The sequence below is a fragment of the Trachinotus anak genome, unplaced genomic scaffold (genome assembly GCF_046630095.1).
Source record: "Trachinotus anak isolate AG129_WGS33_773 ecotype Australia unplaced genomic scaffold, CSIRO_AGI_Tana_v1 ptg000016l, whole genome shotgun sequence".
Classification (NCBI taxonomy): Eukaryota; Metazoa; Chordata; class Actinopteri; order Carangiformes; family Carangidae; genus Trachinotus; species Trachinotus anak.
In genome coordinates, this window is record NW_027273867.1 from 24,316,179 (window position 1) to 24,333,472 (window position 17,294).

Below are 17,294 nucleotides of genomic sequence, written 5' to 3' on the forward strand. Positions count from 1 at the left end.
GCTCAAAGTTCCCAGACGTTTTTTTTTTATTAGGGGTTAATAGGGGGCTCATCTAAAGTTTTTTGGAGGTTAGTCAGGATATTAGAAGGATAATCAGGCCATATACTTAATTAAGGGATCAAAATATAATTCCTTCTCAGCTGCTTAAATTTATCAGTGACTGTAATGTGAAAAGGCGTGACCGGAAGCGATGCGTTTTATTTTGGAAACCGCCACCGGAAGTCGCCTTTGAATTCCGGCTAGCTTGACGCTGCCTGGTGGTTCAGCTGTAGCCTGAAGTTCATGAGCCGAGCTCCCGGCCGCAGATCATGAGACAGTCGGGGCGGCGGGCCGAGAGAGGACATGTACGGCTGTTTGGAAGTTAACCCGACTTTTAGAGGAACGGTCGCCAAAACTCGTCCGTTTCTTTCCCGCTGAGGAAGGACCGAGCGAGGCGCAACTTCTGCGGGAGCGGGAGCCTGGCGGAGGTCTGCGCCCAAACAACCGTCAAGACGAGCAGGTCTACATTTTACAGCCGCGATTACTTGTTTATTTTTGCCACAATGCTCAAGCTTTGCCTCCAGAGAGCTCTCCGACCGGCCGTTCAGAAGTTCCCGGTGGGACCGAGGCGGGCACCAGCGGCGGTGCTGCCGGGGGCAGGGCGACACACGCCGGGCTGCGGGATGGGCACACACGGGAGAAACGAGCCGAGGGAGCCGCTCAACTCCCCCAAGAGAGCCAAAGAGTTTATTTACCGCCTCCAGCCCAGGGAGAGGACGTGTTTACTGAAGGAGCTGCAGAGCTTCGAGTCCATAGCCATCGCTCAAGGTAAGAGACAGACAGCGCAGGTCAAAGGTCACGGCTTCCAGGTGAATTTGAGCTGAAGTGCAGATGATTGACTAAAGGTGGAGAAGGCAGGGACAGACCGACAGTCCGGTCTGACACCTGGGCAGGTGATTTCACTGAGGGCTTCCTGAAAGGAAGTGATGTGGAGTCTGCTTGGTCCTCAAAGACGCATCACTGGCCACACCTGAGTGAAGTGGGTTCATCATATGAAGGAGGAGGTGTTGCTCATTAGCTGATTGGTTGATATTTAAAGGTGATGTCTGCACAGCGACACTCTTGGGTCACATCGTGTGGCCGCTGTAGGAACTGCAACAACACTGGCAAAGGTGTGTTACCTTCTACAACTCCTGTCGGGATTTGACATATAGACTTTAAAGGTCTCAAGAGCCAAAAACCAGCTCAGTGTAGTTTTACACCTCCTCTCTCAGGCTTCTCTCAACAACAGGTCGGTCAGCCAATCAGAAGAGAGGCTCAGTGCCAGGTGTTTTTTTTGGCTCTCTTCTGATTTTCTGAGCGATCTGATAAAAATACAGCAGATTTCAGGTAAACACTCAGAGAAACCAAATCCTGCAAGGTTGGATGGTGGATCCAGGTGGGCGGGGCTTGGGGCGTGGCTGAGGGCGGTGACTGCTTTGTTGTGACATCACAAAGTTCCAGAAGTCCTGACGGCTGGTTTTAAGGCTCAGTTTCTGAATACAGGCTGTGTGCATTTCTCTGTGGACTGAGGCTTTGATCCTTTCACAGTATTAATATAGAACCTAGACCTGGGTGCACTTCAAAACCCGAGAGACACATGCCTGTCAGTGGTTTTCACTGTTGCCTGACTGATACATCTGCCTGGCTGACATATCTGCATTGGCTGCAATGGTGGTCCAGCATGTTTTATAACTTTTAATGTATTTCTTATTTCTAGTTCAATAATTGCACAGCTCGCCCTCAGTAAGATGTGGTACCACAGCATCTCCAGCAGCAGCTGCGGAGAGTCTCAGCATCGTATCTGCCTCTTCATGTGTCTACCCATGGGCGCTGCAATTATCAAGCAGCTCGCAGTCACGTCCAAATGGAAAGTAGCTTTTAATTACTTCAAGCAAAAGGACCTTGGCTTGTTTCATCTTTCAATCACTTGTGTAATTTTGTAAGCCAAGTTGGATATATTAGAGCTGTCATAAAAAAATCAGAGTCTTCCCAGTGGCAGTTCTGACTTGGATATTTTCAGAAATGTAAACTGGTAAATCACAGCAACATGATAGGACGATGCCATCACTTTCTTATTTGGCCAAGAAATGTAATTTTTAATTTCACTGATATTTTTCACAGTTTGTATTTCCCTCTATCTTTAAAATGTTGTGCCAATGATCATTTGCCATGGTGGGTAGTTAAGGGGCCCTGGGAGGAAAAAAATGTTCAAAACTATCACCAAATCAGCCTGTCCAGAAAGCTAATAAGCATCAGGTAACAGAGGAGTGACTGGGATTAACCTACAGATGACATATAAGTGCTATTGTGTGCCTGTAAAATGTCGCTGATTCCACCCTAAATAATCCATAGTGGCACAAAACCACCTCAGTGTAAACATAGCAGTGTGTTTTCTGTGTGTAATTGGAGACTCATTTTTCTCGTTCATTTTTTGTGTGTACAGTCAGTGGGCATGAACAGGCAGCGGGAGAGTGTGCGCATGTGTGTAGTATGCGTGATTAGTTCCTCTGCTGAGTCATGAGGGCATTTTGTGGTCATTGTCACCACGGGAGTAAAACCAGAACCAGAGTGACTCATCTTAGGCCTGAAATAGTAAAATCAGCAGCTGAATCAGGAGCAAAGATCTCACGAGTGATAACCTCAGGTGTCTGGGGAGCTCTTCATGTTTTTTACTTGGAAAAAATAGGGATTAAAAATTAATAATTGTGGACCTTTAAAATGTAAATGTATATCTTGTATTTAGGCAAGTTTATTAATTAATCACAAAGCGCTTTACGATCAAATGAATAAAATCACAATACATCAAATAAAAGCAAAGGTGAATAAAAACACCAGATGAACTATAAAAGAGGAAAAACAGACATAGGACACCTGTTAAGCCTGTCCTATGTCATATATGGTTTTAACCTCACACAGACCTGCACTCAGCTTGCCAGGTGCTCTTCATCCTCAGGATTTACTGGTGCATTTTCAGTCATCTTCATCTCTGCAGTACCCCCCCCCCCCCCCCCCCCCCCCATCGTTTTGCTGTGTAGCACGCTGCTCTCATTAGCACTATGCAGCCAAACTGCTTTTTCAGGATGGTCTGTAAGCTGATTTTTAGGAATGTGTTACCCCATTCTGGCTGTTAATTTATCTATCGATCAGACTACAGCATTTTCTTCACTGAATTGGATTTGCAGAATGAATGAATGATCTGCATCGCCTGTAGTTTCCTGCTAAATCACCATTTCTTGTCGCAAAAGAATATTTCAGAGACGGGATTTAATCTGCCTGAGACCCAGCTCTGGGCCCACACCCAGTTGTTGGCAAACATTTCTTAAGAGAGACTGTTGTGTAAGAGGTTTTCTACTGGAATGTGTCTTCCATGGTTTCTGCACAACTATGGAAAGTTTTAAAAACTATAGGAAAGCTTATAGACTAATTAAAAAGTTGGTGTCTTCTAAAACCAGAAGCAACCCATAGAAATTATCAAATGGCTTAAAAGACAACAAGAGTTTGTTCTGGTCATCTTATGCTCTTTGGCTGTGAGGTTTTATCTCCCTCCCTCCCGCTCCTCCTCAACAGTGCTTTGAGCTGCTGTTGGTAATACACTTGGCGAGTGTCGAGGAAGTTTTGAAGGTCACAGAAGTGTGTTCATGCTGGTTAATTTTTTTATCCCGTAAAAAGAGTGTGGCAGCAGCAGAGAGATTTGACTCCTCTTGCACCAGTTTGACCCGAACAACTCATTTCCACTCAGTGTTAGAGGGAAGCTTCACAGTGCAACGTAACATCCTCATTATTTTCTTTTATGATCCCAATTAGTGGGGTTTTGTCCAGTTGGATAAAAAGTTTTTTGTCGGTACGACTGTTTCTGTGGCTACACATGAGACAGTTATACACATACATGTACAATAAAGCAGAAGTGTTTTCCTTAATTAATACCATCAGTAAGACAGTTAAGCATCCTGGGACATCAGCCCCATCCACACACTTATGTTTCTGAATAAAAACCAGTCGACAAACTGTCCGCTCTGCTGAAGACTGAGGTCGACCTGGTCCTGTTTATTTTAATGCCAGTCTGACTCTGTCTGACACGTGCAGTAGTCTGGCTGTTCACACCAGAAGCACATTTGTATTGCACATATGTATTGGTGGTATTTAATGGGTTACAGACACTTGATTATTCTAAATGGAATATTTTAATCTTGTGTCCGGGGGTTGTGTTGTAGAAACAATAATGTAGACACCCACAGTGGCTCCTGACTGGGTCTCATCAGCCTCGACTACCAGTGGTGAAAGCAACATGGATGAAGATTTACAAGCGTTACTGACCTTTTTGTCTTTGCTAGCAGCTGTTGTTCAGTTAAATTCTACATTTTCATGCTACAATGGTCCTTTCTGACCCTCATTTGTAGTATTTTGTGCAATTAATCAACTGCAAAGTGCTTCCTGTTTACACTGGCTCGTGCATGCCCAGTGTACGTGAATGGTCATGTATGTATGTATGTATTTTCAGGTGTGTTAGTATGGACGGAGATTGTTTCCGACTCACAGCTAAAACTGTCGTCTGGACGGAGATAGTTTTTGCTTTAAAACAACATTTTAAAAGTTATAGTAGTGTGGCTGTAACCTTAAATTATGAGTAACCTACACGTCACCACAATCCCAATTTTCCTGTCTTAATCTGATTTTGTTTCTTCTGTGTATTGAGTAGGTTGAGATGAAAACATCAGGATGGATAAGTGTGTATTAGTCTGAGCTGAGGTCAAGTGTGTATTTAAGTGAGACGGTGCAGAATCACTTCCCTCTCTGCAGCCCCTTCATTAGATGTCGTAGTTTGGCTCTGAAAGTCTTCTCACTAATAAGCAGCTGTCTGCAGCCCAGACTCCCGTCGCTACTTTTACTTCTTACGAGCTAAATGAAGGAACAGTGAGAACCAGACGCATTTACTCAGCCTGACACCGAGCGAAGCTGCGGGCTCATTAAAACATTATATCTACATCTCAGACGTTTAGCAGACGCTCTGTGAGGAATGTAGATGCTGAGATTACTCGACATGTTGTGCAGGCTGTCGGGGGCAGGTATTGTCCAAGATGGCCTGCATCTTGCAGTGCATGCGTCTCTCCACAACAGCCTTTTTAACCAGCTTGTCCAGTCTCCTGGTGTTTTTATCTGACCTGCTGCTGCCCCAGCAGACTGCAGCACAGAGGACACTCTCCACCACTGACTGATGAAACGTGCAGCATTTCACTGCAGACGTTGGAAATGCAAACATTTTAATGCAGAATTAAGCTCCTAAGCTTTCTCTGAATCAGTTAGTGGCTCATTAATCTACAGTATCTATAGTATCAGCACCATATTTTCCACTGAACCACACTGTCTCCTCAGGCTGTGGCCCACTTTAATCCATATCTACTTATTTCTGTGATATTAATGATGTGGATTTGTTATTCATAGCTCTTGTTCTGTGCCCGCTGGACAGGGTGTCCCAGTGAGTCCAATTAAAACACACTATGACAGTGTGAATGAGCCACTCTGTCAGGAGAAGGCAAATGGTTGTAATGTAAATAATAGTCGAGTTTTGGCTTCCACGTGAAGCTCTGTAAATCCAGCTGGGCTGAGTGAAAATATGCCACAGTCTCACAGATCAGTGACATGAAACAGGCCATTCGTCATGATTATCTCTAATCACCGGGCTGAAACATCATTATTGGGTTTTGACATTGAAAACATAGCTCCCTAGAAATGAAGTGATCCAGCACTCTTCTCCCAGATCAGCAGATGTTGGTGCAGCAGAGTGAGTGAGCTCAGTGTTGTGCAGCCTGTTGTTGTACATCAGCATTGAGCGTCAGGAAACATGACTGTGGTTCCTTTAGTGAAATACTCTCCATGTTTTAAGGGATGTAGAGTTTTAGGAAACTTCGTGGGTAGTTAGAGTCAGAGGTTTTACAGCATTTTACTGAATCTAAACCAAACTTATAACATTAAAGTTAATTTGCTAATAAATCAATAAATCATTCAGTGTATGACACATCAAAACCAGACTCTGCAGAGCCAGCAGAGACATCTTATGTTTTGTTTGATCAGAAGTTCTGTCAATCACCTGATCAAGTGATCAATTAATTGTTTTTGCTCTAAACCAAGAGCTCGCTGTTTGGTCTTTTGTCTGTTTGTTGAGGAGGCAGAAAGCTTCAGGCTGATCAATCCTGACATCCTGTAGCTACAACCTGGACATGAGCTGAGCAGCACAAGATTAAAAATGTATCTTGAACTAACAGGTGTCACTTGCTCTAAACACCATTGGTCCTGATGCAGAATTATTCAATCGAGTGAACTCTGTGTTGGTCGTGTTGTAGACACAGTAAAGTCAGTCAGACTGATGCTCTGTCCAGGCTCTGGCCTCCAGAGACCCACAGTCTTTTTGCCTTGGTGATGGACGATGACGTCATCAGAGGGAGGGAGGGGGATCACCACAGTTGATCATAAAATCAAATAATCTGAAATGAAATTTAAAAATAAATCATCCACAACATAATCACAGACGTTTAGAAATATTCAGTACTCAGGAAAATGCAGATTCCTTGTTTTGTGTTTTGCTGGATTATCCAAGTAGGTCTTTCGTACATTTTAACTGGCGTGATGTTCATGTAACACAACAGAGAAGCATCTTGTATTACTTTACCTATTGTGTCATGAAGCACTTGTTGGTCAACTCCTCAGTTTTGTGTTTCAATCACTTTTAGACAGGACTGTTTTTAAGTTTGCAGCCTGCCACAGTGCTGCTCCTGCGTTGCTCTGTGTAATAACGTGCTGCTGTTTGTGGGGCAGCTCACTAACCACTTGATGGATTGAAGTCATTTCACTATAGCTGATAATTAACCACCTGTGCTGAACTTCGACACACTCAGTGAACCAGTGTCAGGGTTACACTCTTAACTCAAGCTAACACTAAAACTGTGTTTCAGCCCTTTTACCTTCTAAAATGTTTCTGTAGTTTTTACAACAGAACAGAATCATACCACACGGCTTTTGCAGAAAAAATACAGCTGTTACATAACTTAAAGTGCTGCCAGATCCAGATTCTGCTCGCAGGTTTCTTTTTTACCAGCTTTTTTCATTTGAAAAGAAACGCTTTGTGGTGTGAAAGTTAGGTTTGTATGTTGAAATGTTCAGTCTTAGGAATTTCCAGGATTGGGATTCTCCACAACAGTACAGTACCTGATACAAACATTGCAGGAATCAGTTTTTTCAAATCATTATGCACATGTTCATGTGTTTTCTTGCATACTCATGCACACATGTTCATTTGACATCATTTTGTGGAAATAAAGTGATGGTAGTAAACTTCAGACTCTTCTTGGCCCTAAATTCCTTCTCCTCAGCCCCTGTGCAGACATAAGGATCATCCCATGGACTGGGTTTCCTGTCGTCAGGGTGGGAAGCATCAGGAGTTTTTGCTTGTGTTCTTCTGTGGATCCAGTGTTGGAGATTTGGCTTTTCTCTCCAGGTCTGACGTGTGTCTCTGTGCAGAGAACATTTCCCGCCAGCGACAATAATAGACTCTTGAAATTAATTCAGACAAAAAGTACAAACCTACAGGGAGTTAATTAGCGGGAACAGGACGCTTCTCTGCGCTGCAGCAAACACGGGGTGCACCTTTCATGTTTGTTAGGATTCAAATCCTGTTGAGTCGCAGCTGCAGGTGTTGACATAACTACACTGAACAAAAAATAAAGGCAGCACTTGCTTTTGCTTCTGTTTGTCATGAGAAATGAAGTATTAATCTGTGTTAGTGATCATACCCAGATTGCACAGCATGATTATTGCACAGATGTGACTTGGGCTGATCACAATAGAAGTCCACTTTAAAATGTGCAGTTTTATTTTGAAAAAGATGTTTATTAGGTGCTGTGTGACTTCAGCAACAGATGGGCATTTTTTTGCATCATGCAGGGCAACACATCTCCTTTGTAAAGAGCTGATCAGGTTGTTAAAGGTTGGACCGCTCCTCTTCAATGGCTGTGCAAACTTGCTGGAAATTGGCAGGACCGGATCCCACTGTTGTACAAGCATATCTGGAGCATCCCAAACAAGCTCAATGGGTGACCTATCTGGTGGCTACGCAGGCTTTGCAAAAACCAGGATGTTTTAAGCTTCTAGAGATTGTGTACATCACTTTGCAACATGAGGCAATGGCGACAAATGAATAGCAGGACAGTGGGCCACAGGATTTCGTCACGGTATATCTTTTCTTCTACTTATCCGTGGTTGGGTCGTGATGGCAGCACGGTTTTCATGCTTTTCAGCTACTCCTGGGGGATCACGAGATTTTCCCAGGCCAGATGAAATATGTCGTCCCTCCAGCGAGTTCTGGTCTACCCTGGGATCTTCTCCTAGTTGGACATTTCCTGGAGAGCCTTCAAAGTAAGGCTCCCAGTAGGCATCCTAATCAGATGCCAAAACCACCTCAACTGGTTCCTTTCAATGCAAAGGAGCAGCGACTCTACTGCAAGCTCCCTCCGGATGTTCTCACTCCTCACCCTATCTCTAAGGCTGAGTCCAGACTCCCTGCAGAGAAAACACATTTCATCTGCTGGTATCTATGATCTCATTCTTTCAGTCACTGCCCAGAGTTCATGACCACAGGTCAGGGTTGGAGATGGTCTGACTGGTAAATCTAGAGCTTTGCGTTATGCCTCAGGTCCTCAGGTCCCTCTTCACCACAACAGTCCGGTACAACGTCCGCATTTCTGCTGATGCTGAATCAATCCGTCTGTCAGTCTCCTGCTCCAACTTACCCTTGCTTGTGAACAAGACTCCAAGGTACTTGAACTCCTTCACTTGGACCAACAACTCACCTCAAACCCGGCAGGGTAGTCCACAGTTTTCCGGCTGAGAACCATGGCCTCAGACTTAGAGGTGTTGACTCTCATCCCGGCCTCTTCACGTTCTGATGAAGCCAACAGAACCTCATCATCTGCAAAAAGCAAAGATGCAATTCTGAGGCTCTCAAACTTGACACACTCCTCACCTCGGCTGCGCCTTGAGGTCCTGTCCATGAATCACAAACAGGATTGTATCTTTTGTGTTTATAGAAAAAGGGTCAGATCTTTTATTTTAAAAACAAAAGTTTGGTATTTTATTTTTGATAGATATTGATTTGACCGATATTGTCGTTATGAAGAATGAAGAATGAAGAACTGAAGGCAGGCTACCATTTGGTGCAAACATAGTACTAAAAGGTTATATAGGTACAAAGTGAGAAAATTAAACCCACCTTCAGCTCCTGTAAAACGCTGCTGGACCTCAGCTGTTCTTTTCACAGCTGCATTTACCTAATAAATGTGTGATGTAGTAGAGACTGTTCTGTTACTGCACCGTCAGCTCAGAGAATGATGAGCCAAGTCCGTGTCGGCCATAATTATATAATAACAATAGTGACTCCTGCTGCTAAGCACACCACGCTGTGGGCTTTAAGTCGTCCACCGAGCACACAGTGCAGTGTGCCAGCACACCTCTGGAACTTGTCAAGCGTTGTGGTGGAAGTGAGCACGAGGGCTGCTGGGAGCGAGGCCATTTTTTCCTCTGAGACCTGAGACAAATGAACAATCTGTGCAGGAAGAGGTTGGAGGCGATCAGGGTCACCTGGGACGTTTGAGTAAGATTGAAGGAGAGGCGCCGTCTGACAGGCACATAAATTAGGTCTACACCTCAAAACTTGAGCTGCCTCCTAAAAATCGGTGGCTGAGGCTGCCGGGTCAACATGATATCACTCTGAACTGAGCAGAAAGTGCTGCCTCATGCAGGGAGGCTATCTGCTGCAAAATGCAGAGAGGATTCATCTCTTTCATAATCACAGACAGAGAGACGGAGAACAGCAGGTGATGAAATACAGAGAGTTACAGTCTGCTGCTAATGCTTTGATTTGACACATTCGGTCCTAATTTCTACAGTTTTTAGAGCTGAAACAATTAAAAGCTCATTAATACAGTTTTGTATTTCTCTGTAATATAGCACAGTGTTGGCAGTGTTACTTAGAACAGTCTCTCCCAGCCCTGGACTCAAACCACTTTCTGCTTCCCCCAAAAAATATACATCTTAACTAAACAGATTTAATTAAAGATGATGTTTTATATATAATACAAGACATACTGTATGATGAGTGAAATAATCAGTCCACACCATGACTGAGTGTTTCCACTTTGAACCAATGACAGTCTCATAAACAGATTCAGACAGCCAGGGATTCATACGTCATACAACCTGAGGAACCAATCCTGTCAACTTCTGGTGTCGGTGCCAGAGTTAGCATTAGCACAGCCACTGTGTCAGCCACTGCCAGTTACAAGCTAACAAACAACATAAACAAATAAAAGATGCTAACTATGCTAACTGTCCTGATCTGTCTGCTGGTCTCTGATTCTGGTCTCAACAGACTCCTCATCTGAGTCTGGGTCTGACTGAGTCTCTCTGATGTTTCCTCCTCTAACCATCTTCATCCTCTCTGCTCTTTCACCTGGACACCTGGAGCCAGCAGGTGGTGGGCGCGGCCAAGGCCTGATCCAGGTTTCTCAATCAGGAAGTCAGAGTAGATGAGCTTCAAACCAGTTTTTGATTTTTTTTTTTCACTTTTTATGTGTGAAAACCATGTTAAACAAAATATTATGACAGCAGAGGACTTTTACAGAGATTTAAACATGTCTGGAGGAACTTTAGATTAGTATCATACACATGCAACTAGTCGACTAATGGCTTGGACTAACCACCACCAGTCGCCTGGGACAGCCCCGGCTCTGTGTCCCTCTGCAGAACATCTCATAAAGTCCATACTGACAACAGACTGAGTGAAACACACTGTGTCTGTCAGTGTGCGATTGACTCAAACATGAGCTGTCTCTTTGTGTGCATGTGTTTGTGTATAATCAAACATCAGCATGTGCTGTGTCATCTGTCTGCTGTCACAGTGCTGGTTAACAGAGTGGAGCAGCTTCCTGTAACACACCTGCACACTTGACAGACACACAGCAGCAACAGCAGCAGTTCAGACTCGCAGGCTTCAGTGGATTCTAGGGATTATTCCTTAAGAAATAACCAGTTTGAGCTGATGCAGATATTTCATGAACATCCCATCATGCATTTCTCCATTACATCGTACCCATGATACTTAGTGTGATTGTGTTTTTTTGTTGTTTTTTTTAACATCTGTCCTGATCAATTACTGAGCACTTCACTGCTCTGAGGCGCTGAAAGAGCTGAGCACCAATTACATCGACTCAAATGTGGAAAAGACGACATCTATTTTGACCTGATTTGCATTTTAGAACAGTTTTTGTTTTCATGTTGTTGGAAATAAGTTGATCTTTTGAAATCTTTCTAATAAGATGTGTCAGCTGTCACAGCCCCGCCTCAGGTGAGAACAAGAGAAACATACTCACATCTTTAATGTGTTTAGAAATGCAGCTTTGAACAGAAAAGGCCTGTTCATTCACCCACAGCAGAGGCAGATGCATGCACACTTATGGTCTTGTAATTGTCAACTTGTTGTAATATATAAAGTATATTTTCAAACAAATAAGGTCAGGTAACTTCTAAGATGACTTGAAGAGTCTGCTCCCATAACTTTGATTCATTTTGACACCTGCTGAAGACCCAGGAGCACTGTAATCTAAAGTTTAAACATGTGTTCTAAATAATTTAAAAACTTCAGAAGAATTCAAACTTAGTATCCAGGAAACACAGGCTGTCACGTCACACTCACACACATGCACACACACAAAACAGGAAGTGAAATTAACACCAACCACCGGCCAACTGCTTCCTCTCCTACACCAGCCGGCCTGGCAGCCCATCACTTGGACGCTCCTTTAGACTGAAAACCGTCATGTGCAGTAAAAATAATTGGCGGCGTCTCTTTTGGCACCGACAGGTTTGAGGAACACTCATCAATGTTTTCACTCTGGTGGCTTCTAATTAGTTTCCACATCCAACCTTCTTCAGTTTGGACGGGTTCAGTGTGATGAATGTTGACACTGGAATAAGACTCGGTCTGATTAAATCTGTCACTGGAAATGAGGATTTCTGAGTTTGAACATGACAATAGTGACGAGACAAAGAGGAAGCTGAGGAGATGCCGCCTTTGGTGACTTTACTATAGTTTTAAAACTTTGGAGGGTATTACACCACCTATACCATGATCCCCCAATCACATTACACTGCATGGAAAAGTATGTGAACATCCAAACATTAAAGGCCCCATATTTCACACTTTACCAGTGTTTTGTTTTAAGCATTGGTCCATAAGAAGACCACATCCTTCGTGGTGCAGTTTGTTACAAAGGTGTTAGATGGGGCTGGGGTCAGGCCTCTGTACAGGCCAGTCAAGTTGATTTTTATGGAGTTTTTTTGTGAATAAGGGAAAGATTGTGTTAAAAATGGCAATGTGCAGATCACACGCTGTTGTCTGAAATATCACTGTCTTGTGTAGCACTGAAGGGCTGAGCCCAAACCATGCAGCAAGATTAAAGGCAATGTTTTGCATCCTGTGCTAAAAATATTTAAATATATAAATAATTTATCTTTCCAGCATAGATATACCTCACCCCCACCCTTTCTCTCCCTTGTCTCACAGTCTTGTAATGTAGAATAACAAACAACCAGCTGCATCAAAGTTTCAAAGAATTCTCAGTGGCCAACTACAGTACCACAACAGTATTTTTCCTTTTTACAGAACTGTGTTATTTCTCTTTAAAACCTGCTGTCAGTGCAAAGACAAAACTTCCATGTCCTTTACAATAAAAGCCTTTCATGAAAGAAAATGGATAATGCTCTTAGTGTGAAGTAGCTTTAATAAAAGTGAGTTATAGTGACTGGAGGTGTCTGAGTTTTGGTGACTGAAGTTTTGACTGAGATTGGAAGTTGGTCTAAATCATTATCTTGTTTTCAGGGAAGGGGGGAAGTGAACTCGGAAGAGCAGCTCCTGCAGATCTGGAGCTTAGAAAATACATTATCTCTGACATTGCAGCAGGAAGTTTTTTCAATTTAAACTTTTTTGTAAGACCTGGTGCTTTCACGGTGTATTCTTGAAATTTTTCACACCTGCACAGAAACGCTGACATTGCTGTCTTATTCAGACTTCCATATCTCAGTATCTTACAGCCTCTTGGCTTTGAGGCAACAGGCTCGTAGGGATCTAACAGGAGCTTCTGCTGAGAGCAGACCTCTGCTGCTGCCTGCCAGACAACGGGGGGAACACAACAGACAGTGTAGCGCTGCTGTTACTGGAGGACAGGAGATGTCTGCTGCAACGACAAAGGACACAGCTGAGATGCTGTTTGCTGGTGTCAGAAACATTCAGATTTCTGTTTTCTTTGTTTCAGCAGCAGAGTTGGCATCTCAGGCAAAGTTCAGCTCTGCTGTGGACTTCCTGCCTGCCAAACATCACAGTTTTAAGACGACGCTTGGTTCAGTGGAATCACAGTATGACATCTCTGCAGATGTCAAGGTGTTTCCAGAATATAAAGTTATATATACCCAGCAAAGCATGGCCCACAAAGACAGGGTGACAACGGGGCAAAGCAAGCACTGAACAACTGGCTCCCTTTGACCACGAAAAGCAGAGTATGGGAAGGTGATTTATCTTTGCCTTTGCTGCGTTCACTTATCTGACTGCGACTCTGCTGCTATGGGCAGATTGTGCAGCGATATTAATTTTTGTACGCGTCAGTCAGACCTATTTCTGGACATGTTTTTCCCACGAGTCAGAGTGTTTGTAGTCACACTGCACTCAAAATTCAGGAAGGGTGAAAATGGGTTATTCCCACAGTGTGGCCTGATATTTTCAGCATCACATTTGAAATTAATATTCTTCTTTCAACAAAACGAAAAGTCAACAGCCGCTCCAGTGGCTGCATGAGGCTGCAACACCAACACTAAAACAAAACTGCTCTGAGATCCTGACCATTAGTGAGGAGTATGATGCGGTTTAGCTCCCCTCATCACAAAATAAGCAGACTTAGGTATTAGTTATTGTTAACTCGTATTTTACAGATTTTATTTGATGAACCACTGATTCATAAGAATGAACCAAATGGGTTTTATGTCTATAAAAAAAATTAAAAAGTGGGGAAAATTATGTAATCGCTGTGCGGGAAAACTGTGTAACACCAGTAACACTGAATACTGCATAATGCTTTGGGCAATTTTGGGGGTCAATTAGTGCTTTATAATTAGGTTTAGGATCAATGTTGATTTGATTCTGCCTGAGAAATCTAATACTGTCGTCACACTGAATCTGCAATTCAAGACACACCGATGCCAGTGGTCCTGCAGCTTAAGCATACAGAGATTAAACTGAATTGTTGTTGTTGCACTATTACAACAAAGACACAATACTCATTGTTTAAATGTGACAAACCCTCAATAAATGTAATTTAGTTAGATGTATATATTCAGCTTTCAGACATTTGGACCCGCTGTGTATAAGCTGATAAAATGTTTTAATAAATAAAATTCCACAGAGCTGGTGGAGACTGAGTCAGGGATGCATTTATTTTGGATTACAGATGTATAATCTTGACATTAGCAGAATAAATCATTTATGAAATATGGATTTCATCAGCAGTGCAGTGAAGCAAAAAACTGCTCTCATTTACATTCAGTGGCCTTTTCTCTAGACATTCATCTAAACCTAAGGTGCATTTCCCACTTTGCTTTTCCCTGCACATCCCATGCATCATTATTACAAAATTATGATAAAATGAAATCATTTCCATTTCTTCATCTGTCCAGTGTCCTCTGTTAAAGCAACATAATCAATAATAATTAATCATTTTAATTAAGATATTAGGTACACTCAGCCAAAACTGATGCAGGCTCATAAAACTCTTAGTGAATCCTACCTTCTTGTAGGTTGTAGAGGGCTGTTTGTTGTTTAGCCTTCCCTCACTGATATAAATAGTCAGTATGATGCAATACAATTCAACAGCACCACAAACAGCAGCCTCCAAATCACACATATAACAGTTTTAATAAAAGCTGCACTGGAGGGTGAGATGTATTGCAAGACTGTTGTATTAGGCTGCAATAGCTTTAGCTAATAAACAGGCAACTGACTGTATATTTTATATTTATTGTATAGCTGGTGTCTGCATCCCCTGTAAAATCTGTAGAATATCTTGCAACAACATTTCAGTTCTACCCTCTTCTTCTTTAATGGTTCAATGGTACCTGACTGTAACATTGGCATCATCAATTATTTATCTCAATGGACTCATCTCCTAATATTCACATACTGCAACACTCGTAGATGGAAACATACTAATTCATATTTTCTTTTGCATAATTTCTGGAAAGTTGTTTGAATTTAAAGGTCCCATATTTTACACTTGTTAAGTGTTTTATTTGAAGTTATGATTTGGGGTTTTAGTTCATCTAGTTTCTTGTAATTGTAAAAAAATAAATCTTTAAACCTAAAAACATTTCCTGCACTAACACTAACACTAGTGCCACCCCTCCAAATTTTAAAGTTTATTAAAACATTAAATTTTATTAAAGTCTTGCAAAGTGCTGACGTTTTGTTAACGGCTAACATTATATACACTATACACCGTAAGTCAATTCTTCTTCACTGCTCTAAAACAGTAGCTGTCAGTGCCTGCACAGTGCAACTTCCTGTTTTGATATCCATCAGAACATCTGAGCATAGTTTTACATCTCCTCTCTCAGGCTTCTCTCTGGAGCTCTAGTAACAACAGGTCGGTGAGCCAATCAGAAGAGAGGATCTGAGCCTCCCTTCTCATTGGCTGACTGTTTTCTCAGTGGTTAAATAAAAATATAGCAAATTTCAGGACTCACAGAAGCCAAATCCTGCAAGCTTGGATGGTGGGTCCAGGTGGGCGGGGCTTGTAGCATGACTGAGAGCGGTGACTGTTTTTGTTGTGACATCACAAAGTTCCAGAAGTCCTGACGGCTGGTTTTAAGGCTCAGTTTCTGAATACAGGCTGTGTGCATTTCTCTGTGGACTGAGGCTTTGATACTTTCACAGTATTAATATAGAACCCAGACCTGCTTTATAATCACAAACACATGGACATCTACCTTTATACAACATGGGAAGCTTGGCTCATGTTTCTGCTTAAAGAGACGTTTTCAGTCTGTTTTTGCCTGATTGACACGTTTCTCACTTTCAGCTGTAGCAGTTTGTCCTGTCTTGGACTCAGAGAGGCCTCCCTCTCTTTACCTTAATGTTCTAACTTTTCACAACAGGAACTAATCAGTCAGGATTAAAGACCAACTTTGGGAAACTTGTAGGTGATGTTTGTTTTTCTAGTCACAGAAAAGAACAACTGCCCTGGAGCGATTTTAACTATTCACTGCTGATGTTGTAGTGGAAATAATGATTGCTGATGCACTTGAAGCCTTTGAATCCACAGCAAGGGGGGGCCTGTGGTTTAAAAAATGAATAAGAGCAAAGTAAAATTTCTCACCCTCCAGTGAGTCCCCGTGTCACATCTTGGATAAATATCGTTGCTAAGCAATACTGCTGCAGAATTTGTTGCCAGGCAACTTTAGCTCATTGAGCAGAGGGGAAGCGACAGATCCTCATGTGAATCTAACGGCACAAAAACCCCAGCGAGTCAGACTCGGGCTGAGACAGGTGTGTTCCTCTGCTCAAACCTTTTCACATGGATGTTTTCTTTTTCTTTAATCTTGAGAAAGAAAATTGTTCATTTTAAAGAGACAGGGTGGAAACTTGTGGTTTGTGAAGGTGGGTGTAATGGAGATCACAGATCCAATTTGGAATTTACTGTAATGTGATACAAATAAAAAACAAAAAAGCAAAGTCTAAAATTTGAGAACCATTGTTGTTAAATTGTGTTAAAAAGGTTCTTGTGCTTTTGTAAGATGTTGCTGGTGTTCCTGGGTTTGGAAAGAAACCTCCCACTCCTCTGTGCTAAAGCAGACACTGACCTTTCCACAGCAGCTGGTCTTTCAGAGAGGTGATTCTGCCCACACCGCCGCCGCTCGGTTGTTTTGAAAAATGAGCCTGGCGTCTTAATGCAGCTACACACACACACACACACACACACACACACACACACACACACACACTCTCTCTAACCATTTATTTCTGCTCTCTCTCTCTAAGCTCATTAAAATGCTCAAACACACACAGGTCAGAGGGAGAAGGACTCAGCAGATTAACCCTTTGCTATAATTGACCTGCTCCTGTAAATGTTCCCTCACTCTGCTCCAGTGACCCACTTCCCTTCAGTCTGCTCGGCCCAACAACA

The 17,294-nt window shown here is 42.6% G+C and overlaps 1 protein-coding gene across 1 annotated transcript in view; it reads left to right on the plus strand.

The window, feature by feature from the left end:
- Positions 1 to 215: 215 nt before the first annotated feature.
- tmem65 (transmembrane protein 65) overlaps positions 216 to 17,294 on the plus strand; it is a 28,538-nt gene continuing 11,459 nt past the window's right edge. Inside the window, exon 1 of the mRNA XM_071501136.1 lies at positions 216 to 807. Within this exon, the coding sequence (XP_071357237.1) occupies positions 543 to 807 (265 nt within the window). The 5' untranslated portion in view covers positions 216 to 542. The remainder of the gene's footprint in view (positions 808 to 17,294) is intronic.